This window comes from Rhinolophus sinicus, chromosome 15, assembly GCF_057876585.1.
Source record: "Rhinolophus sinicus isolate RSI-liver-muscle chromosome 15, RSI-T2T, whole genome shotgun sequence".
NCBI classification, from domain to species: Eukaryota; Metazoa; Chordata; class Mammalia; order Chiroptera; family Rhinolophidae; genus Rhinolophus; species Rhinolophus sinicus.
This window is the reverse complement of record NC_142515.1, coordinates 73,821,117-73,845,673: the sequence shown is the minus strand read 5'-3', so window position 1 is coordinate 73,845,673 and position 24,557 is coordinate 73,821,117. Positions and strand designations below refer to the sequence as shown.

The following is a 24,557-nucleotide window of genomic DNA, read 5'->3' as shown; positions in this document are numbered from 1 at the left end:
GAGGCCACTCTCAGATTTCTGGCTGGTGGCTGGTGGCTATCCCAGCTTCCTTACAGCAGCAAAGGGGGAAGTCTGCTAAAAAGGTGGGACTGACATTCTCACGTAAGATAGCGGCGCCACAACATCCATCACCTCTGCCGGATTCTAGTGGGTAGAAGCAAGGCACAGGTCACCCCCTGCTCCGGAGGCAATGACACAAGGCGTGAGGAGTTGGGGGTTGCTGGGGGACTGTCCTAGAGTGCCATTCACCCAGCCAGAGGCCATTCGGTGGTGAATGAGGTGGAAGACCAACAGTAGCAGCGTTGATTTTGGTTGAATGGGAGATATTATTATTGCCAAGTCACAGGACTGTTTCTCTCAGTGTTAACATTTCTACTGTCTGAAGGCGGTTTCTGAGGAAGCATCCAGAAATGTCATGAGATGGCATGCTGCTTTGAACGTTTCTCAAGGTGGCTATTTGAAGGGAAGGTGCCACCATGCATTCTGTCCTGGTGGTTAATTACACACATTGGAGTACCATGCCTTGGGTCACCTCGTGTGTCAGAGGACAATGAGAGGCCAGCCCTTGCATGTTTGCACGGGGACTCAGGACAGGATGAGAGGCAGGGAAGCACGCTGGGAGTGGTCCTGGTTATGGAGTTCCTCAGGTGGGGGTTGCATCCACGCTGTGCCCCTCACCAGCTGTGTGACTTTGGTAAGTCACTTAGCCTCTCTGAACCTCCATCTCCTCATCAGCAAAATGGGGATGTTAAACTTTAGCTTACAAGGTTGTTTTAAGGACTAGGGAAAACTTACAGGAAGTGTCATGAATGAGTGTGGGGTCTTGGGACAGAAGAGGGCCGTTAGTGGAGCAACTCGTGACCTCTGGATCTCTGTGGTGTCTGGTTAGTGGTAGCGTGGCAACACGCTCCGTTGTGACAAGTGTGCCCTGGTTATGTGAGTTGTTAACGTTCGTGGAGGCCGGTGAGGGATACAGGAGGTGTCTGCACTGTCTTTGCAGCTCTTCTGCAAATCTAAAATGATTTCCAAGTGAAACGTTTATGAACGGAAAACGCCAAGAAGATTCTATTTCTCACTTTTAAAATAGATGACAAGTATTAAAATATGATACAGTGCGGATGAGGGTGTGGACAGAAGGACAGTATAAAATGGAATAATTTTTCTCGACAATAGTTTAGTAGTGTGTTTTCAAGAACCTTAAAAATATTGCCGCTCTCCGATCCTGAAATAGCATCTCTAAAAGTGTGTACTAAGGGGTACATTAGTAATTACAGACGGGACTAAACATGCTCATGGCGCATTATTTATAAAGCAAGAAGTGGGGGCAGTCTAAATGTCCACTCATAAGGAAATTGGTTCATCAGTAATGATATACGAGTATTAACTCTGTAAGTACGTGGGCTGCCGTGAAAAACCATGTTTTCAAAGAACACTAGTGATGTGAGAAAATGCCAATGATAGAATGTTAAATAATAAGAATGTTAAATAAAAATGGCAGAGGACAAAAGTTAGCCTCGGTGCTTTCCTTATAAAGCTACTCACCGAGGCCAAAAGCTCAGGCTGAAAAGCCTCAAGTTTGGTTTTGTAAAAATGCTGTGGTCAACACACAGTAAGTTCTGTGTGGTGCCTGCTTTTTGGGGTGCATAGGCACCTTCCGTGTGTGGTAGACGGGGCAGCCTGTTCACTGACTGCAGTGTCTGCCCTGCTGTCTGCCAGGAAGCAGCCTCCTGCAGCTGAGCCGCACGTGGACGTGGTCTCCACAGGGCGGCCTGACAGGCAGAGGCTGGGCTGTGCCCTTGACCTGAAACCTGTCCTCATCTGCCCCACACATCTACATTTCTCTACTTGGGCACTGTTGATATTTTGGGCCAGAGCTTTCCTGAATATCATCAGATCTCCAGTTAGTGGAACTAAATTTTAATTATCATGGTAAGTAAAATTTCAAATAAGATGTGAGTGCATAAAACCAAGAATGAACTCCCCACCCGTCGTCCTACTCACCATTGGAACTGTTAACAGTTGTGTTTTCTTCTAGAATTTTTGTGTGTGTATACAAATTCATCTTTGTAGAAAAGCGTTTGAACCCAAATGGCTGTGCAAGTCAGCGTACTGGTTACAGTTCTCGGGGTTCAGCAGCACCCCGGCTCTGTGGTGTCAGGGTCTCAGTGTGTAAGACAGTACTTCTTTCTTGTTCATCACGGTTACCCCTCGGCACTGCTGACCCTGGGGCGGACCACTCTCTGTAGGGGCTGTTCTGGGCACTGCAGGGTGTCCCCACCCACTCAATTCCAGGAGCACCCCGAGTAGTGACACCACGCAGTGTGCTCATGTGGGAACCCCTGGGTTACACCAGATATCTCCTTCACGAGCTTCGGAATTAAACCTGAGTATGAACCCTTCCTTTTCCTCTTAACTTTAGACAGTGTTTTATATTTTCTTTTGCCTTTTTGCCTTTTTTCTAAAGCGCTTTTTTCCTTATCTGAAATAGAAAGGTCCCTGACCTTACAGCCACACTGCTGTCAGGGCAGGAAGCCACAGGAGCCCGCAGGGCCCCAGCTCAGAGCCCGGCGGCTGTGGTCACTGTTTCCACCCGAGAATGGTGTCCACAGACGTGGCTTCGTGGCCCTCCTTGGCTTAGAGGCTGCTGGGGGCCGGGGACCTCTGTGCCCCTCTGTACTACGGAGGGCTGGCCTCCATGCCCCTCAGGGGCTCCCTGCCTCGAACATTTGTGCCATCCCCTCCAAACTGGGTCTGGTGGTTCTTAGACTAAATCCTGCCCTCACTCCTGGGAGCTTGACCAACCCAGCAGTTTTGTAATTTCTAAAAAGTGCATCATGACTATATTTATTTGACAGTACTTTTGAGAACAAGCCCATTGAGTTTGGAAGACAAATCGAGGCTTTTTAACAGCAAATTATAAGGAAATTGTGAATATCCTGCAGTATGTTATGGCAATATAGTTTATAAATTCTTCTTTAAAATAAACTTGTCTCGGAGTAGCTTTGGATGTACAGGAAAGTTACAGAGATAGTCAGCGTTCCCCAGTGCCCCACAGCCAGTTTCCCATTGTTAACACGTTAGTGTGGCACATGTGTCACAATTAATGAGCCAGTATCAATACATTATGATTAACTAAAGTCCACACTTTATTCACATTTCACTAGCTTGTCCCTAATGTCCCGTTGTTGCCCCAGGAATCCATCCAGGATCCCGTGACATTAGTCACCATGTCTCCCTAGCCCTCTGGGCTGTGACAGTCTCTCTGATGTTCCTTGTCTTTCATGCCTGGATAGTCGTGAGGGGTCAGGTCAGGAGAACGTCCCCTGATCAGGGTTTGTCTGGTGTGTGCTCACGGTCAGACCGGGTCGTCGGTTTGGGGGCAGAGCTCGCAGAGGTGAGTCACGTTCCCCTCTCATCACAGCTCAGCAGGGCCACCTCCCGTCCACAGGACTCATCACTGTCAGTGTCAGCCTTGAGCCTTGGCTGAGGCAGAGCTGAGTGGATTAAACTCTGAATTATTGCCAACATTAAAAAATCAGGAGATTGTACAATAAAAACGCTCCCAGCTTCTCAGGATAACTGGAAGTGCTAATGACATCAGGCCCCTTCCCACATGGTGACAGAGCTGCCCTAGGAGCATTGTCCCCTTCCAGTGAGCCAGGTGTCATCTCTCCGGGGCCCCACACTGCTGTCACCTGCCTGCCCTGGACCCACCTCAAACTCATGACCCCGGGATGGGCACTGGAGCTCAGCAACCCCAGCCTCTGCCCTTGAGGGGAGTGTTTCCATGCAGTTTGTTCCCGGCTGGAAATCAGAGAAGCACGTTGGAAGGCAGGTGAGTGCACGTCACCTGGGAGCACTTTGTGGTTAGTGCGAAGGACACGGCTAGCCACTGCTGGCCATGCGAGCGAGGCCCCGAGCCACCCGCATCAGGGATGCTGCTCAACCCCCCACAGAGCCCAGGACAGCCCCTCCCCCCCCCCAGAGAGTGACCCGGCCCCAGTGTCCGCAGTGTGGACCAAGGTGAACTTCAGATTAGAGAATACTCTGTGGGTCTCGCCCCGGGACCTGGAGCTGCGCCTGGGCCGCTGGGGGTCTGGGAAGATGAGCTGGTGCATGGGCAGAGCCCGTCCCGCTCAGCGCGGTTTGCCCTCCAGGGGCTGACCTTGCAGAATCAGGTGAACGTGGTTCCCGGAGCACCAGAGCTCCGAGCAGAAGCCCCCTCTCCACCCCACGGGAGAGCTGGGTGGAGATGACAGCGCTGCCCACGCCCCCGTGGGGCCTCCACAGCAGATGGGCTGGCAGCCACCTGACGGGCTCCGGGAAAGGCAGATCCCCAGCTGGCTGAGCAGAGGAACCTGGGCGGGCTCCTTGGCCAGAACCAGGCTGAATCGGGCCAAACTCATTTCACTCCTAGGGAGGCTGCCTCTGCCGTCTTCATTCCTTCAACAAAATATTCACTGAGCACACAGACTGAGAGTCTGAAGAGAAAACCCTGTAGGGCCTTGTGGTGGTGATGTCAGATCTCTCTTTACGAGGAATCAACAAACTTCTATAAAGGGCCAGAGAGTAAATATTTCCAGCTTTGTGGGCCAGACAGTCTCTTTCGTAGCTACTCGGCTCTGCCTCAGCCAAGGCTCAAGGCTGACACTGACAGTGATGAGTCCTGCGGACGGGAGGTGGCCCTGCTGAGCTGTGATGAGAGGGGAACCTCACCTCTGCGTGCTCTGCCCCCAAACCGACGACCCGGTCTGACCGTGAGCACACACCAGACAAACCCTGATCAGGGGACGTTCTCCTGACCTGACCCCTCATGACTATCCAGGCATGAACGACAAGGAACATCAGAGAGACTGTCACAGCCCAGAGGGCTAGGGAGACATGGTGACTAATGTCACGGGATCCTGGATGGATTCCTGGGGCAACAACGGGACATTAGGGACAAGCTAGTGAAATGTGAATAAAGTGTGGACTTTAGTTAATCATAACGTATCGATACTGGCTCATTATTTAAGACTATTTAAGAGAATGGACATGGCTGTGTTTTAATAAAACTTTATTTATAAACACATGGTGGGCCAGATGTCGCCTGTGGGCTCTGAGAGGTCAGCATGGCCCTTCTCCTTCCCAATGCAGAGGCCCCTTATTAAAGGTGGTATTTGACACTTATGACTACCTCATTTTTCTCTGAGGCCTCTTCCTAGCTTGGGAACCTCAGGCTGGCTTTGTCTCCTCTCTGAGCTCGTTTCCTCATCTGTGGAATGAGGATGACTGTGCTCCTTAATGGCGTCCTATGTAGGTTGTTAAATCCTGTAGGGTAGTGGTTCTCATGCGGGATGATCCTGCCCCCAGGGGACCCTGGGCCATGTCTGGGGACATCTGTGGTTGTCACAACTGGGGGGTGCCCCTGGCATTGAGTGGGTGTGGGCCAGGGATGCTGCTCAGCCCCCCAGTGCCCAGGATGCCCCCCCCCAGAGCAGTCCAGCTCTGAATATCCATAGGGTTGAGGGGGGACCTTGGTGTCTAACAAGTTCTCTTGTAAGACAGGGTATCAGTCACTTCATGACAGTTGTCTTTCTTTCTTTGGACCACGGTTTCACTCTTATATTCCAGAACTCTCCATCCATAAAACCGCTGCCCTCCTCCAGGCCTGGGCACTGGCTGCACACTCAGCAGGCATTGGTTGAGTGCCGCCTGGGCACCCTGGCCTCCTGAGTGGATGTTCCCCACTGCCCGGGTCTGCCTGGGTGTTCCAGAGGCTTCCTCCAGCAGCAGTCCCTGCGTCAGGGCCGATATGGCTGGCGCAGGCGCCACTCAGCCACCTGTCTGTTCTCCCCCTCCTCATTTGCTCTTTCATAAGAGCAAACTTCCCCTCCGATTAGCATATCCTGTTATTAGTGTCTTTCTTTTCTAGGTTTTATATAATCCTGTCATTGTTAGATGCTGTCACAGGCACTTCATGTTCCCTCAGTCACGTCTTCAAACATTCTCTCGCATAAGTAGCTAATTGTCAGTCGGCACTCCTTTCTTTTCTTTTTTTAAGTAAACTTTCATTTTAGAGTCACAGAAAAATTGAGAAGACAGTACAGAGAGTTCCCATCTACCCCACACCCTGCCCTGCTCTGGTTAACATCACACATCACTCAGGTACATTCGTCACAAACCAATATTGATGTGTTCTTATTAACTAATGTCCACGCTTCATTCAGAGTTCCGTAGTTTTCCCCTAACACTCTTTTTTTGCCCCAGGACCCGGTCCAGGACCTCAGGTAACATTCAGTCCTCATATCTCCTTAGGCCTCTTCTGGGTTGCGATGGTTTCTCAAATTTCCATATGCAGAAACCAGTTCTCTCTCTAGGGGTGGGTTATAAGGGAGCCTGACCAGTGGCGATTTTACAGATGATACACTGTCCTATTTCGAATGATATGAAAATTTTGCTCACCAAATTTAGGTAGTTTGTTATTTATTTATTTGTTTGTTTGTTCTGTATTCCCACCACCACCCCCGTCCCATTTGGCAACCATCGGCTTGCTTTCTGTACCGTGTTTCCACGAAAATAAGACCTAGCTGGACAATCAGCTCTAATGAGTCTTTTGGAGCAAAAATTAAGACCCGGTCTTATTTTACTATAAGGCTGGGTATAATATAATATAATATAATATAATATAATATAATATAATACTGGGTCTTACTTTAATTTTTGCTCCAAAAGGCGCGTTAGAGCTAATTGGCTAGGTCTTATTTTCGGGGAAACATGGTATCTATGGATCTGTTTCTCTTTTGTTTACTCATTTTTGTAAAAATTTTTTTAGATTCCACATATTTGTATAAGTGAAAAAATACTTTATTTGTCTTTATCTTACTTATTTCACTTAGCACAATACTCTCTAGGTCCATCCATGTTGTGACAAATGGCAAGATTTCGTTTTTATGGCCGAATAATATTCCGTTGTATATATGTAACACCTCTTCTTTATCCAGTTGTCTATTGGTGGATTATTAGGTTGCTTCCATATTTTGGCTATTGTAAATAATGTGCCGTTATTTACAGAGGGGTGCAGATATCTTTTCGAATTAGTGTTTTGGATTTCTTTGGATAATTACCCAGAAGTGGAATTGCTGGATCATAAAGTGTTCTATTTTTAATTTTTTGAGGAACCTCCATACTGTTTTTCATAGGCGGCTGCACCAATCTGCAATCCCACCAGCAGTGCACGAGGGTTCCCTTTTCTCCACATCCTCGCCAACACTTGTTGTTTGTTTATTTATTGATGATGAATTTAGGTATTTTGGATGCTTTTTGCAGTCAAAGTTTTTCAGCCAGTTGATAAAGACAAGGTATTTACTAACAAAAAGTTGAGCGATAGGTATTTCACGGTGATGGGGAGGCAACAGCCCTCTTCTGAATTTAAAAGAAGCGACACCTCTGGTTGTGTTTTGTGTTGCAGGATGGTCTGAGATCCTTTTGCCGGGGATCAGTGCCAAGGGGCAGTGTTGAGCTACCCCTATGACCCGGGATCTAATTTCCAAATGAGAGAGTGGAATGATGTGTCTGCAGTGGCACCTGGATGGGAGCATTTGTGGCTAAAATAGTGCCATTTTCTTGTAGGCCACCCTCCAGTTCAGGGGTTGCAAACTACAGCCCAGGGGCCGAATGCAGACCACCTGGTTTTGTAAGTAAAGTTTTATTGACACATGGCCACACCCAGTTGTTTCCAACAGTCTATTTGAGTTGTAGTGACACAGGCCATTTGACTCACAAAGCTGAAAATATTTACCAGCTGGCCCTTCAGAAACACCTTGCTGGGCACTGGTCTTGTTAACAAGGCAGGTAATAGAAGTTCTAACATACAACATAATATCACATCACATCACATCACCTCACAACATACTAAGATACAGATATGTATAATATATATAATAAAGAAATTATAATAATAAAGCAATTAGATGCTATTAACAATATGTCAGGCACTGATTTAAGCATTTTATAGATATTCATTTATTTAATCCAAAAAAAAAACCTGTCCAGGAGGTGCTGCCATCCTCTCCACGTTCTAGATTTGGAAACAGGCGTGGAAGAGTGAGTAAGTCATGAAGTCAGGGCAGAGAGCATGACACTGTGCTTCCTGTCAGATGCAAGAGTGTATGTCCCCACCCACTCCCTCCCTTGGGACTCAGCGTAGCTCTTTTAATTGTGAGTGGAAAAAGAAATTCATTTGTACTCATTTTATTTTATTTTTTTGTCCAAAATTGGTCCTCTTCCCAAATTAGTTGCCTATCCCTCCATATATGGCAATCCCAGGTAGTGGGGGTGTGATAGCGATGGTGGGGTGGTTCTGCCTCCCAGGGGACACTGGGCAATGTCTGGGGACATCTGCGGTTACCGCACTGGGGGTGCTCCTGGCATTGAGTGGGTGGGGGCCAGGGAACAACCCGGCCCCAATGTCCACAGTACTGAGGGGGAGACCCTGTGTTAGTTATTTGGAAAAAAATTGAGGCCAATTCCTACTCACACTGGATACCAGAATAAATCTCAATGGTCAGTGTAAACCAGGGCGCCCCCCTGCCCCCGCCAGCTTACGTAGCAGAGGGTCGGGCCTGTAACGCACCGAGCTCATAGGACCGGGGGCAGCAGCATTCTTTGCCCTTGTCCTCTTGGCTCCCCTGGGGCCAAGCACCCGTGCCCTTTCGCCTTGTCTGAGTAGGGGTGTGATGGCACCTGATCTGGGTCACTCCGGGCTGAGCCTGCAATCGCCATGTGGCTTTGGAGAAGCGTATCACTGCCCTGTCCCCAACACTTGTCCCCCTTCCTTTGCAGTCAGAGCTCGTTAGGGTGACATATTTTGATGGTTGCTGTGGTGATAAGTGAAGGCTGAGGTGATAGCTGCAGCGAGTGCGTAAAGACAGCGCTGTTTCTATATCGAGCCTCCAATGAGAGGAAGTGCTCCTGCAACGTGCGTGTGGGATGTCCGTGTGGGAAGGGAAGGGGCGCAGGCACCCTGGTCTCCCCACTCAGCTTCCACAGGCAGGACCTGCGCCTGGGTGGGGAGAGCTGCTTGTCACCAAATGCTGGCTCTTTGGCAGTCTCTGCCTGTGAGGGGCCTTCTTAGAGCAGAGGATCCCATCAGGGGCCATCCTGCCCCATGTCTGGGGACCTCTGTGGTTGTCACCAGTGGGGTGCTTCTGGCATCGAGGGGGTAGAGGCCAGCAGTGCTATTCAGTACCCACCAGTGCCCAGGACGGCTCCCCCCCGCATGGGGGCCCCCCCTGCATGTCAGCAGTGCCGGAAGGGAGGAACCTGGCTTTGGGGGAAGCAGAGAGGCAGTGGATTTGTTCAGTTTCAGAAAGTTGGTGCTGGCATTGACATCTTGATAATTTGTGAAATCCCTAAGCCTTCACTTTCTTGCCCCAGTTGTTCTACTGCTCTCTCCTCATTGAATTTACTGCATGCTGTCAGGCTCTTGAGTCGCCCCAGAATATCAGGGTGATAGAGGCTGAGAAAACAAGAAAATGAAAATCCCAGTGCTATTCAGTGCTTGTCATTAGAAATACAGCATGGTTGATCAGACGTCCACGTGGAGATGTCAGGTGAATCAGCCCAGGTACAGCTGTATCAGTTGTCTAATGCTGTGTAACATATTACCCCCAACTTAGTTGAACCAGCAAGAATTTATTACCCCACAGCTTCTCTGGGTTAGGAATTTGGAATCAGCTTAACTGGGTGGTTCTGGCACAGACTCTCAGAAGCTTGCAGAGCACGTGCCGACTAGGGCCGCCTCATCTGAAGGCTCAACCAGGGCTGAAGGAGCCCCTTCCAGGATGGCTCCCCCACATGGCTGCTGGTGGGAGGCCTCAGCTCCCCCAAGGGGCCCCTCCACAGCGCTGCTTGAGCATCCTCACAACGTGGCAGCTACCCGCCCCCCCAGTGATCCCCAGAGAGAGTGAGGAGGAAGCCATGTGTCCTTTTTTTTTTAAGTCAACTGACTCATTGCCCCTTCAGACCTACTTTTTTTTTTTATGTTCTACTTTTTAAAAAATGTTTTTATTGTGGAAGGGGAACAGGACTTTATTGGGGAACAGTGTGTACTTCCAGGACTTTTTCCAAGTCAAGTTGTTGTCCTTTCAGTCTTAGTTGTGGAGGGCGCAGCTCAGCTCCAGGTCCAGTGGCTGTTGTTAGTTGCAGGGGGCACAGAGTCGAACTAGCAACTTGTGGTTGAGAGCCCGCACGCGCTCCAACCAACTGAGCCATCTGGGAGCTCAGCGGCAGCTCAGCTCAAGGTGCCGTGTTCAATCTTAATTGCAGGGGGCGGAGCCCACCATCCCTTGTGGGACTCAAGGAATCGAACTGGCAACTTTGTGGTTGAGAGCCCACTCGCCCATGTGGGAATCGAACCAGCAGCCTTTGGCATTAGGAGCACGGAGCTCCAACCGCCTGAGCCACTGGGCCAGCCCAGCCATGTGTCTTTTATGACTTGGTCTTGGAAGTGACACACTTTCATTTCTGCCACATGCAATTGATCACACAGACCAACTGTGATACAGAGCGGGAAAAGACTACAACAGGGTATGAATATCAGAGTACCGGCTACCACAGCAGGTGAACTTATCTCTGAAAATCAGTCAAATGAGACATTTAATTTATTTGCCCAATGTCCCAAAAACAGAAGCGCGCACCACCTGCCATCACAAAGAAGTGGTATGTGAAGTGATGGATTTAGTGATTTCGCCTAGAATTGGCAGTTGGTGGTTTTTTTTGTTTTGTTTTGTTTTTTAAAGATTTTATTGGGGAAGGGGAACAGGACTTTATTGGGGAACGGTGTGCACTTCCAGGACTTTTCTCCAACTCAAGTTGTTGTCCTTTCAATCTTAGTTGTGGAGGGTTCTGTTCAGCTTCAAGTTGTTGTTCTTTCAGTCTTAGTTGTGGAGGGCACAGCTCAGCTCCAGGTTCAGTTGCCATTGCTAGTTGCAGGGGCCGCAGTCCACCATCCCTTGCGGGACTAGAGGAATTGAACTGGCAACCTTGTGATTGAGAGCCTACTTGTGGTTGAGAGGACGCACTCCAACCCGCCCCACCATCCCTTGTGGGACTCGAGGAATTGAACTGGCAACCTTGTGATTGAGAGCCCACTGGCCCATGTGGAAATCGAACTGGCAGCCTTTGGAGTTAGGAGCACGGAGCTCTAACCGCCTGAGCCACCGGGCCGGCCCTGGCAGTTGGTGTTTTGAGCACAGGCCGTTCCCGGGGCATTCTGGGTAGAATGGCAGTTTCTGGAACCATCCTTGGGATGTCTTTGCCCACTTATTTCAGCTGTTTGTACCCTTCTGCCTGCAAAACTTGGAGGACAGACATGGGATGGTGGAGAAGAGGCATGTGTCCATGTGGGATTGAGGCAGAAGGATGAAGGGGGGGTCTCCCCGAGACCTTCACGCTGCAAGATGGGAGGGACGGCTTGAGGGTCAGGTGGGACTGCACAGAGCCTGGTTGGTAACAAGAGGATGAGGAGGTGGTGTCCTGCTCAGTGCCATCTTACAGAAGCGGCTCATCCCCGGCCAGCATGTGCTTTCCATTGACCAAACAGGATTTGGGAGTAATCCACGGGAGGGCACATGCGATGATTCGGTTAGGGTTCTTCTCTGATCTGCTCCTGGGCCTGTGTGGTCCCTGGGCCACACGAGGGCTCTGGTGTTGGTTAACGCAGGCCCGAGCAGTCAGGAGATTCTGATCCTCACAGTATTATATTGTTATGACACTCGTAGGGGACTAGGAGGAGAAGTAGGAAATGCATTTGTCCAGGACTGACCTGGCTTCTCTCTGGGTCTTGTTCATAACAGTGACTGAAGGAGTGAGCTGGTAAAAATGTGAACACTTAGGGAATGTCTGGTCTAAGACAGGCTTTCCCCTCCCTCCCTCCTTCCTAACTTCTTTTCTTCCTAAAATCAGGATTTTGTTTTTTCCCTTCTTCCACCTCTCCCTCCCCCCACTCCAGTTCATACCATTGTCTCTCAGTCTAGTTGTGTAGGACACAGCTCCCTGGCCCATGCTGGTGTTATGAGCCTTGCGCTCCCTGCCGGTTGTTGGTTGGCCAGTCACAGCAGCTCACGCCAGCCTCTGGCTGCTCAGGGCGCCCAGCTCCAGGGAGAGCCGTTGTTCACAATCTTAGCTGTAGAGGGCGCAGCTCACTGGCCCACGTGGGAACAAAACTGGCTACCTCGGAATTAGGAGCACAGAGCTCCAACCACCTGAGCCACCGGGCCGGCCCCCTAAAATCAGAATTCCTGGTTCTTGATGTAACTTCCAATTTATCTCTTCAAGATCCTCTTTTAATAGACTACTTTTTAGAGTACTTTTAGGTTTCCAGAAAAAGTGAGTAGATAGTACACTGCGTTGCCATATTTCTCCTCTCCCCCTACACACACACACACACACACACACACACACACACACACACACGCTTCCCCCTGTTGTCACCATCTTGCGTTGGTGTGGTGCATTTGTTACAACTGATGAGCCAGTATCGATACATATGTGCCTTTGTGTTTCTTTTTATTACGAGTGCCATTATTTTGTAATTTCAAGGACCATCATTCAACAATTATTGTGACACTGCTTCACGTTCAGGGGGACCTCCCCACCAGAGGGTTCCAGCACACGAAAGCCACCTACGTTGTTTTTGCAATGTCTCTCTCTGCACAGAAAACTTTGGGACTTCCCTTTTCCTAGCATTTGAAGCCCTCTGGAATGGAATTCTAGTTCAGGGATTGTCAAACTCTCTGTAAAGGCCAGAGTGTAAATATTTGGCTTTGCTGGCCACATGCTGTCTGTCATTACTACTCAGCTCTTCCATTGTAGCTCAAAAGATTGGTGAATGAAGCAGCATGGCTGTGTGCCAATAAAACTTTATTACAAAAACAAGCAGGGGGTCAGGGCTTGCCAACCTCTCCTCTAGGTCATCCTATTACCTTTAGCTAACATTTGTTATCTGCCAGCCCAGTATTGGGAGATGGTTAGGAACTCAGGCCTGGGGTCTGTCTGGCCTGGTGGCAAGTCCCATTGTGCTAGCATGTGACCTTTAGCAGCTTACTTCCTTTCTCTGACTCAATTTCTTCATTCATAAGTGATACACAGAGGGTGCCAAAAAAATGTAGACACATTTTAGGAAAGGAAAACTGTATTAAAATGATAATAATATATATTGATAACAAAAGATGACTACAAGTCATGTTTGACTTCTGCGGTTGCAAGAGGTGCTCAAAGAGGTTACCATCAGCGTCCAGACACTTCTGATGACAGCGAACTACTGCTTGAGCAACGTTGACCAAAGTGTTTGCTTGTATATATATTTTTGGCACCTCTAGTGTGTGTGTGTGTGTATATATATATATATATATATATATATATATATATATATATACTCCTCATGGAGATATCTGTGTCTATATATCTGTATCTATATCTGTCGATAGTTATTAGGTTGGTGCAAGTGTAATTGTGGTTTTTACAATTATTTTTATTTTTATTATTTATTTATTTATTTTTAAAGTGTGTTTTTCCAGAACCCATCATCTCCAAGCCACGTAGTAGTTTCAATCTAGTTGTGGAGGGCGCAGCTCACAGTGGCCCACGTGGGGATTGAACCAGCAACCTTGGTGTTATTAGCACCGCGCTCTAACCAACTGAGCTGACTGGCCACCCCTACAATTCTTTTTAACCTTTTAAACCGTAATTACTTTTGCACTAACCTAATAGATATAGGTATCTCCACGAGGTGTGTTTTATTTTCATTAGTCATACAGATAATTTTCTACACTATACCAGGATAAACCAGAGAATTTGGCAGTCCATGTTGTGTGGTGAGGGGGCCCCTCAGAAACACATGGACTGAGTGAAGTGAGTGATGGTGTTTGTTATAACTAAATGAGCAGACATATGAGTATGTTAAACTCTTGTCCCAGAGAGTGGCACGTGAGTGTTGAGTAGGTGTTAAGATACTTTTATTCTGTTGTATGAATGATTTAGATAAATGGTTTCCTGTTATATTATTAGTTACCTAGTGCTGGGTAACAAATCACCCCAAAAGTGGTCACTTAAAACAACACACATGTAGTGTCTCACCATGTCTGTGGTGCAGGAGTCCGGATGTTGGTTTAGCTGGGACCTCTGCTCAGGATCTCTCACTGGTGGCAGTCAGGGTGGCAGCCGGGGCGGAGGTCTCATCAGAACGCTCAATGGGGGCAGTTGCCACACGCAGCTTGTATGGCTGTGGCACGATTCAGTTCCTCTAGGGCCTTTGTTCTCGGCTGTTGGCTGGAGGCCACGCAGACCTCGCCAAGCTGGCTGATGGCTCCCTGCCCGCGTGCAGGCTGAGCTGGCAGCTGAGTCTGTTAGCCAGCTGAAAGTCACACTCTTCTACAAGGAACTGGCAGGAGTGACACCCCTCTGGCTGAGCACACTCCAGGGGAGGAATTAGACAAAGGCGTGACCACCAGGAGGCAGGGTCACAGGGGCCAGGCAGACCAGAAACAAAGTTTGTTTCTGTGTCTTTTGTTTGGGGTTAAAGGAGCGCTTCTCACAGAGCACCGATTGCGTGCTGCAGGGTTTGCATTCATGATCAGATCTCATTTTTCTTTTCCCACCCCCCAAGTAGACGACCCCCCAAGTAGTCTTTGCTCTTTCTCAGCTGGGAACACGGAGCCCGGGGACTTCAAAACACGCAGCCAGCAGGTGCCATCGCCGGCACTCAGCACACGTCTTCCTGACCCACAGCCACGTGGCACCGTCACTTTTGCCCAGCGACTCCTGCCATATAATTAGTGTAGAGTGTTCTTTTTCTTCCTCAGGAGAAACCAGTGTGTATCAGCCCCCCGGTAGGAAATTCTCATAATGCTGATTCTGCGTATCTATTATGTGCTGGGGCCCCCAGGGGCCACAACCATTGTGATATCTAAGATTTCCTTGTCTTTTGCACCAAGAAGCAAACTCCCTCTACAGAGAGCACATGATTTGAAAGTATTTATATTCGACGGGAATGACAGGCCAGCATGTCCCTTCTGTACTGCTCAGTGAGAGTGTAATCAATCCTAGGTCTCAGGTGTGTGTTGAAATCTGTCCAGGGGCCCCTGGCTTTGGTATTAACAGGTTAAAGCCACATGACATCCCACCTGCACAGCCTACGAGCCCTCGTGCCCCCAAGTTCTCTGTGAGCACCCCTTTGCCCCCGAGATTGATAACAGGGTCCTGCCTGAAAAAGGGTTTGCCCTCCAAGAGGGGACAGCAGCTCATGAGCTCTTGTGTCCAGCAGGCCCAGAATCGCAAATAGAAACTTCAGGAAGCTGTAGTGCAGTACGCTCTACCCTACAGAGGACACTGGGCCACATATGGGGACATCCGTGGTTGTCACTACTTGGGATGCTCCTGGTATTGAGTGGGTGGGGCCGGGAATGTTGCTCAGCCCCCATAGTGCCCAGGGCGGCCCCCCACAGAGAGTTACCTGAGCTCCATGTCAGCGGTGGGGGGACTCCGAAATTCTAGAGGGAGGGACGGCAGCGTTTGCACACAATAGGCCTCTGCAGATATGTGTCGGTTGTACAAACCCTTTGAAAAAGTTCTGGAAGCTCAGATCTAGAGAACTGTGCTGTGACTTGCTGGCTTCCTGCCCCGGTGTGCCACCCTGTGTCTGTCAGCACTGGTTCCGCCGCTTCTTACTGGGGAGAGGTTCTGGCGGGTCCAGACCAATCAAGCCCTCCAGCCTATCGGCTTCTCAGGGATCCCCCATCACCCATAACAGCCAGTTTTATGGCCCTGTTTTTGGCAGTAGCAAGGGTCCAGCCACCTGTTCCCACCTGCTGTCCAACACTTGCAGCCATTAGGCTGACAATCTGACAAATCTGTCGCACCCTTTCTGAATTATGAGGAAAACAAAACCACCAGGAAATTAACGGAGGAAAACCCTGGAGCACTCCTGGTTTCAGATTGTGGTTTCTGTGTTCCTTGGTCAAGGTGACAGATGACACAGCTGAAGTCTGCGGCTGAGAACGGGCCTGCCTTTCAGGGCTGGCTCCAGGCTGAGCCTGTGCTGACCATGCCCTGTACCCGGCCCATAGAAACGCAGTGGGGTTCCCAGGTGTCAGGCCCAGCCGGGCTCCAGGTGGGAACGGGCCCAACCTCACCCACCTCTGGGGTCAGTCCGCTCTCCCCCAGGTCGTCCGACAATGCAGGCTGTCCCTTAGCACAATCTCAGGAATTACTGAACTCCTCCTGGGGGTGGGTTTGGTGAGAGCTATTGGAACCGCCCGGGTGAGCAAAACACATGAGATTCCTGCTGTTGGGGATCTCGTCCAGCCGAGGAGACTCAGCTTTCAACCAGCACATGCTGCTTGGCATGGGCTCCCTTCAGGAGGCCGTGACCGTGTCCTGAGGTTTCATAGTGTGATGGTTGCACACCCTTGTAAATGTCCTAAAAGCCCCTGAATTGGATACTTTAAAGAAGTGAATTTTCTAGTATGTGAATTATATATATATGTATATGTATATATCTCAATTTAAAAAGAGAAAGAAGGCTGTGGACAAGGTGGGGCCTGAAGCGGTAGGAAGCACTGCCCACGATAGGAGTCATGGGAGCATCTGGAGGCGTCCCTGGCCGCCACCCTTATAAGTGATGCTGGTCTCTGCTCGTGGCTCCTTCTCCCTCATGGCACCCGGTGCTTTCCTCCTGGAATGTTCATTGCTTGGTTCTGAGGTCTGTCTACCTTGCCTGGAGGACAATTCCTGAGGGCAAGGTCTGTGTGGGGTTTGCAGGCACCCGAGCACCAGGGCTCTGCTGTCGCCATCTTCAAATTTGCACAAATTTTTGAACCAGAGGTCCCACCGTTTCATTTTGCCGCCAGCTTTGTAAATTCTGTAGCAGGTCCTGTGGAGAGTCCCACCTCCTCCTCATTCCACTGCGTGTCCTTCCAGGGCCTTGGGATCCATCCTGATGGGGAAAGTGAAAGCCCAGTGTTCTGTCCAGGGGTAGAGCTGGTGAAGGTCATGGGGACAGCCTGGTGGTAGCTGGTGCAGCGCAGCTGCCGTCCCCTGGCCCCTGGGCTCAGAGCTGCCGGGCTGTGTTTTGTCCACACCGTTTCCTGCTCCACCCAAGCTGGTCTGGGCTGCATGCAGCCAGAGTTGGGGTGGGGGTCTGTGGTGGTCACCTCACTGCTCAAGTCCAAGTTCAAGGGCTCAAGGACAGCAGCTAGTAACTAGTGTTACAGGGCTGGGGATGGGGAGATTTGCAGGTGGTAGATGTGAGGGCAGGAAGTGAAAAATCATCTTTAAAATGATGCATAAGACCCCCATGATCACAGAAGCACAAGTCACAACCGCCAAAGGTGAGAACCGCCCAGGTGTCCATCAGAGGTGATGGACACACACAGTGTGTCCCGTCCACACACTGGAGTGTCACTCAGCCGTGAAAAGGAGGGAGGCGCTGACACTCGCCACAACGTGGATGGACCCTGAACACATGGTGCTCATGAGAGAAGCCGGACACACAGTGTGTGATTCCACTTACAGGAAATGTCCGGAACAGGCACGTCCACAGACACTCCACAGATGGGGGTGACTGCTGATGGGGATGGGATTTCCTTTGGGGTGAAATACCCTAGAATGGGTTGGGGTAACGATCACACAACTTTGTGAATATACTAAGAACTACTGAGTTGAGTGCTTCAAAATGGGTGAGTTGTGTGGCATGAGAATTACATCTCAATAAGATTGTCTAAAAACAATGATGCCTAGTTTATCAGTTGCTGTTTCCTGGTTTTGATAACCTCCCTTAGTTGTATAAAGAGCCGCCATCTGGAGAACTAGGTGAAAGGTGCCTGGGACCCCTCTTTACTAATTTTGTAACTTCTTGTGAGTCTTTAATTCATTTAAAAATAAACATTCGAAGGAGCAAACGCATAGATCCTGCAAGGTTGGGGCAAATCTTGGCCTCCAGGCCCATGGGCATGTTGCTCCAGGCCTTTCGTCGCTCATCCCTGCTGTCCACTGCTGCCCATCCTGGTCGTCCAGGGTGCCCCTCTCGTCCCAGTGCCGCAGCAAGTCCTTTCCTAAGTGGCTGCCAAGAAAAGCCAATCCCTGCCGGGTGACATTCTAGCAGCTCCAGGATCCCAGAGGGCTTGGGGTGTTCCTGGGGCGACGGCGCCACCTGCAGGCGATGGTGGGGATCTCAGTTCTCTTGGCCTGTCACTGACTACGAATTAGCCTGAACTCAGAGAATGGAACCAGCTCTTAAAACTTTTTATTGAGTTATTTTGTTAAATACATTTTTTTATTTTAGAATAGTGTTAGATTTTCAGAAGCGTTTCAGGATTTTACAGCGAGTTCCCATCTACCCATCAGCCATTTTCCCAATGGTTGCATCTTCCATAATCACAGTACATTTGTGACAACCAAGAGACAGACATGGGGACGTTCCTGTGAACTCAGCGCCATTCTTCTTCTGGATTTAATTAGTTTCCCCTCTTTCTGCCCCAGGACCCCATTCAAGATCCCACCTTACATTTGGTCCTCATGTCTCCTTAGGCCAACCCGGGTGAGTTGGTCACCCTGGGGCAGGGGGTGACTCAGTCTCCTCCTCTGCCTTCCAGGGGACCATGAGGTTCAAAGGATGCCAGTGGGCATCTTTTATAAACTCTAAAAGGTCCTATAAACATCCTATCATCTTATTCAATTGAGTTTTGGAAAACGTGGAAACTTTATCAGGGATAACATCATCAATCTCTAATTGCCTTCTTAAATCTGCCCTCTCTGCATCTTGAAGCACCCTACTTGTGCTGTCCCCAGTGTCTGGCAGAGTAACCAAAAGGCACAGTTCCCCAAACGACTGTTCCCCTGTGAGTGTGGGGCTCTTCCATGCGGATGCCCTCAGAAACACCCACATTTCTAGCCACGTGACACTCAACTGAAGTGTTACATTTTTCTTCCAGGGAGCGGACGTTTGGTTCCTGGAACCTCGGCGCTGAAGACAGCCAGGCCTCACGCACAGGTCAGTGTCACAGTGGTTTTCTCTTTTCCATGTTCACACGGGCGTTGAGCTGGCCATTCTGGGCCCACGTGAGAGTTAAGAGGCTGGTTTGCCGTCGAGGCAGTGGTCCTCACAAGGCACGCCTGTACCTTCCCAGCCTTGCTCGTTTCCAGGGGCTTGTCCTGTCTGCCCAGAGTGCCCGGGAGCAACGGGGGCTGTCTTCTGCTCTTTGGCGCCGGTCATCACAAAGCAGGGGTCGTGGACTGGTCCTGGGTACCCCAGGACGGCATCTGGACAGAGCGTGCACAACTGTGCCACCTGCTTTTCGCTGTGTTAGCTTCATCCTAGAGAGGCTTAATTAGGGAGCCCCTTCACCCCATTCCCCATTTGTGTAGAGGGGGACCATCCTTAACCATTGTCAGGAGCAGGGCTAAGTCCCTGGATGTGACCTGAAACCTGCCGCCCACCCTGCAGACTCCACAGTGGCCTCAGGAAGGTTGGTTTTTAACAAGGGAGGGGCAGAGCTAAGGCTCAGGTCTGGTCTCTTAGCTCCTGTGTGTTTGTTTACCTCTGGTCTTATTCCCCAAAGTCTTCCGAGTGGCTTTTGTAATGTGGGGAGAGGAAACAAAGGGCACTGAGCAGAGTGCAGGTGCTGTGGCCGCTGCCGCCCGGGGACTCACTGTCACCGCTGTGCTTCGCTGCCTGGCCTGCAGGCCCCACAGCTTTGTCTTCTTTTTCCTTAAACGTTTTGCTGCCCTCACGGAGTTTTTAGAATTTTTAGAATAAACTCCCAGTTTCTAACAAAAATTCTGATGGAATTTTTATTAAGGTTGTGTTTCATTTATCAATAAATTTGAGAGAGATCTGCTATCTTTATAATGTTGGCTGTTCCCATTCAGTGTGTGTGTGTGTGTGTGTGTGTGTAAGGAAAGATGTTGGAAAAGAAGGCAGACTCCAAAGACAACCATTGAATGATTCCATTTAGATGACATTTCTAGAAAAAGCAAACCTCTAGGGACAGGAGGGTGACTTGTGGTTGCCAGGGGCTGGGATGGGAAGGGGTGAGTGTGACCGCACCAGGAATGTGATGGGGTGAAGCAAATGGTCCAACACTGTGTGACAAGGATAATCGTACAATTGGGTGAACTTACTAGAATATCTTTGAGTTGTGCACTCTTGCCAGTGAATTTTACAAAAGGTAAAGTGCACTTCAGTAAGGTTAAAAATACAGGTGTTTTAGCTAAGCTCGCGAGAGAGGCCGTCCCTGAGGACCGCCCTAAGGCCGAGCTTGGAACCCTGGGGTCCGTCAGACTCCTCTGCTCAGCCTAGGTCCAGAGCAGATTTAACGGGTTAACTCTCTTCACAAAGTTGCCAGGCAGAGGCCCGCGCGGGAGCCGCGCATACAGGTGGCCACAGGTGGCCGGCGGACCTGCCCGTCTGCGTGGCCTGAGGAGGGCGGGCCCCACTCATCCATTCTCGTCAACATCAGTGTCAGACTGACTTCCTGTAAAAAGAAAGTGGAGGTGCGGGCAAGTACAGAGAAGGCAAAGTCACCAAAACCCACCAGCGGTGACCGTTGCTGACGTCTGGTGAGCATCCAGCCGTCTCTCTGAGTTACACTCACACACGTGAGTTTAGACGAGTAGGTTTCCACTTTAATGAGCGGTTTTTGTTTCATGGGCACCTTTCTTGTCAATAAACCTAGATTTCCATCATCTTTCCTGATAGCGGCTTAACATTATAGACAAATTATAACTCTTTTCTTTAAAATAATTTTATAATTGAGTTGACTGATCTATTGGTGGGCTTTTGTGGGTATTTTTCTTTTCCTTTCTCTCCCCCTCTCTCTCTCTTTGTTGCTGTGCTGTGGGATGCATGCCCTTGTGCAAACTGTATGGCCTTGGTTGGTTATTGTAAGTTTCTATATGTAGGTTTGGGGGGGGGGGGTGTATTTAAATCAGGGTGTTCTCACTCCCAGGGCCTTGGTCCCTCCCTCCCAACACAGTCTTCACATTTCTGCCAATCCAACCAGCCGGGATTGTGGCGTGGCTGGGTCCCCTGGGTTAGCCGTGACTTCAGCATTTCCTCTGGGAGCTTCTGCTGCGAAAGGCCTGGCCGTGTTCTTCGCTTGCCTTTTCTCTCATGCACTTGCTTGAGCTCCTCGGACACATTTATTCCATTTTCTGTATTTCTCCATTGGATGCTGTCCATCACATGCATTGCGACTGTTTTTCTGAGCGCATCTTTCCACTTGGCGGGCGGTGGTTCTGTCATAGGGAATTGTAAACATTTCACAGACACCAGTGTTGTCCTTTGTGTTTTGGGAGGTATTCTTCAACTTCAAGATGATAAAAACACAATTCATCTGCACTGTGTTCAGGTTGTGTATTTTGCACTTACATCCGTGAGCCATATGAAATTCAGCTGTGCTAGTGGGTCTCACCTGGAGCGATCCTGCCCTCAGGGGACACTGGGCCATGTCTGGGGACATCCGTGGTTGTCACAGTGGGGGGACTCCTGGCAATGAGTGGGTGGGGCCACTCAACACCCACAGCGCCCAGGACACCCCCACAGAGAGCAGTGCTGGGGGCCCTGCCCGTCTGGCCTCAGCTCTAAAGGGACTCGTCTGTCTTTATTACAGACCCAAACTGTGTCATCACCGCAGAGGAAAAATGGCCGTTTAATTACATTTCCATACGTGCTACCGAGAATTTTTCTAGGGAAGATGATTTGGGAAAAATCATCCGGGGACAGAACGTTCCAGCAGTCTGAGCTCAGTGTGGAGCTTGAGTTTCACTCTAACATGTCAATGGGGCATCCCAGAGTAGCTGAAAATTCCAAATGCATTTTCTTTGGTTTTAATACCTTTACAAACAACTGGGGGTGGATTCTGCCCCCAGGGGACATTGGGTGATATCTGGAGACATCTGTGGTTGTCACAACTGGGGGTGCTCCTGCCATGGAGGGGATGGGGGCAGAGAGGCTGCTCAGCCCCCCACAGTGTCCAGATGCCCCCCCACAATTAGTGACCGGCCCCAATGTCTGCAGTACCGAGGGGGGACCCTATGGAAGGAGACAATTATTTGCTGAACCACACGCTGTGTGCAGGGCTTTTCCTGATTATTTAAAAAAAATTGAATATTAGTCACTCGTTGAGCCCACCGTTTGCCAGAGCGGTGTTAGTCGTCTTCCGGGGTTCGTGAATTCAGTTCCCGCACAGTGCTGGGAGTCACAGTCAAGTTCACTTTCGTCAGGCAGAGGAGCAGATTGAGGGTCTGAGACGAACAGGACTAGTCAGGGTCTCCCGTTGCTGAGCGGCCATGTCTCTGCAAAGCGGGTGTGTCGCTGAGTGAGGGTCACGGTCGCTGGTCCTGGAGGCAGAACCAGCGCTCCTGTCTGCTCCTCTGAATTTCTGCAGATTCCTGGGGCTGGTGGGGTTTTTGCTTCAGGGGTTTCAGGCTGGGTGACGTTGGCCAGAGAGCTGCTGTTCCCTCTGGCGGCCACTAGGGGGCAGAGAAGGTCCATGGGATCCACCAGGGGCTGGAGATGAAGGTGGGTGTAGGTGGGCTTCACAGATATCTTAAGCCAGCCCTTCGCCCCTCTTGGAGCCCTGTAATCACCCTGTCTCCAATCTCTGGGACATTTTGCTTCAGTACCAAGAGTCCTATGGTCACCCTATCTGGGTGGCGCCCGCCTGGCAGACCTGGAGCCTCTGCTGGTCAGGACCAGTATCTGCCAGCTGTCTCCTTCTGCTGGGTTTAGGAGGGAGGCAGAAAGCATGGCTGTTCAGCCTTGGGGGTTTGGGGGGCTGCATCCCCCCAAATCCACCCTGTACCCGGGCACAACCCAGTGGCTAGAGCGGAGGAGGCTGCAACAGGGAAGCAAAAAGGTAAGGTCGGGGGCTCTCCCACCCCTCAAAGACTGGCTCTTATAGTGGCTAGAGGTCTGGCCATGTGAGGCCTCCCCCAGGCCAGCCCCATGCAGCCCCTCCTTTGGGACTCTCATAAATGACACCAGCCCTCAGAAGCCCCCTTGGGCATATGGAATCTGCCCGGTGTCCCCTTCAGGCACAGTCACCTGAGTAGTTGTGCTTGGCCTGGCCTGGCATGTGGTGATCCCCAGGGGTTTCATTCATTCACTGAGCAAGGACTTCCACCTGTCCACCTGGGCCAGGCCCTGGGGAAACAGCAGTGACCAGGACCGCCAAAGGCCCCGGCTTGCACAGAGCTGACATACTAGCTACAATTGTGGACTCACCGTGAGGGGTCCTCAGACATGGACCAGTGTCCCCTGGCAGCAGGGTCACAGGGTGAGACCCCTGCCTTACTGGTTCCTCTCAAACAGTGGATGTGGTTAAATTTCCACATGTGGGTGCAACTTCCCATTGTCTTGGAAGCTCCAGGGAGCTGGCCTGGACCACAGCTGGCAGATTCCTGCCTCTGGAATGGAAGCGAGAACCCCTCCCACATGGCAGCGTGCAGGGCTGGGCCTTTACAAGGATGCCTTGGGTCGCCGTGCCCTGAGTGCACTGCCCTCACAGCTTGGGGTCATCTGGCTCAGAGGTCCGGACCACTGTGGTGCTAGCTTTCCTTTGGAAGGTGACATCAGCATTGAGTTGAATGCCCTGTCCGGAGCTGCGCTTTCCAAAGTGGTAGCCACTAGCTACAGGGCGCTGTTTAGTACCTAGAAGGGGGCCATGAAGGGAAATGATTATATTTTTGCATGTTTTGGTCTAAATTAGTGATTCTTAATTGAGAGTGATCCTGCCTCCACGGGAACTAGGCCATGTGTGGGGACATCTGTGGTCGTCATGAGTGGGGATGCTCCTGCCATAGAGGGGGTGGGGCCAGGGATGCTGCTCAGCCCCCCACAGTGCCCAGGACGGCCCCCCACAGAGAGTGACCTGGCCCCATGTCCGCAGCGCCGTGGGGAGACGCTGCCTGAGGACCAGCATTTCTGCAGCCATCTCAGTCACTGCGTACAGCACCAAACTGCCTGACCTCCAAACAGCAGAGCGTGTTTTTCTGATCCTCCTGTTCTCTGGGAGTTTTTGAGCATTTCTGCTGAGAGCACTGCCAGAACTTTGATCTCGAGAGAGTGGCCCTTTGTGGGGAACAAACTCCAACCCCAGCCGGCATGTGAAGCACAGTGCTCGTCTTCCCTGGTTGGTTACCGCTTTCCGTCTGGCCTGGGTGTGTTGAAATGCACATTATTATCAGCTCTTTCCATGGACACGTTGTTCTCCTGAAAGTACTGCCAAGATACACTCATACAGTCAAAACGTAGCTCATAGACGGTCACGGCAGCAGCCACGGCTGCCACCGCCGTCCCAACAGAAAACGTGTACAGTATGAATGTAATTATGGGGCTCCCTGCACAGCCCACAGTGTCCCAAACCCTCTCCCTGCAGCCTGTGGCCTATGATTTTGGAGCCCAGGCCACATGGTGCTTCCTAAGGGAGTGGGCCCGGCTCAGACACAAGCATGACCCCCAACAGCAGCGTCTCACCTGGGATGACTGTCCCCGGGGGACACTGGGCCATGTCTGG

At 50.5% G+C, this 24,557-nt stretch overlaps 1 protein-coding gene across 25 annotated transcripts in view; it reads left to right on the top strand.

The window, feature by feature from the left end:
• Positions 1-24,557, top strand: part of GNG7 (G protein subunit gamma 7) — a 144,213-nt gene that overhangs the window by 17,138 nt on the left and 102,518 nt on the right. For 16 of the 25 annotated variants that reach the window (XM_088792242.1, XM_088792237.1, XM_088792230.1 and 13 more), the window contains exons 2-3: positions 7,612-7,675; positions 18,972-19,030. The exons of 4 other annotated variants lie outside the window; for them this stretch is intronic. In XM_088792242.1, coding sequence (XP_088648368.1) covers positions 7,612-7,675; positions 18,972-19,030 — 123 coding nt within the window. The remainder of the gene's footprint in view (positions 1-7,611; positions 7,676-18,971; positions 19,031-24,557) is intronic. 5 more of the 25 variants (XM_074337528.2, XM_074337529.2, XM_074337526.2 and 2 more) reach the window with 1 other exon arrangement.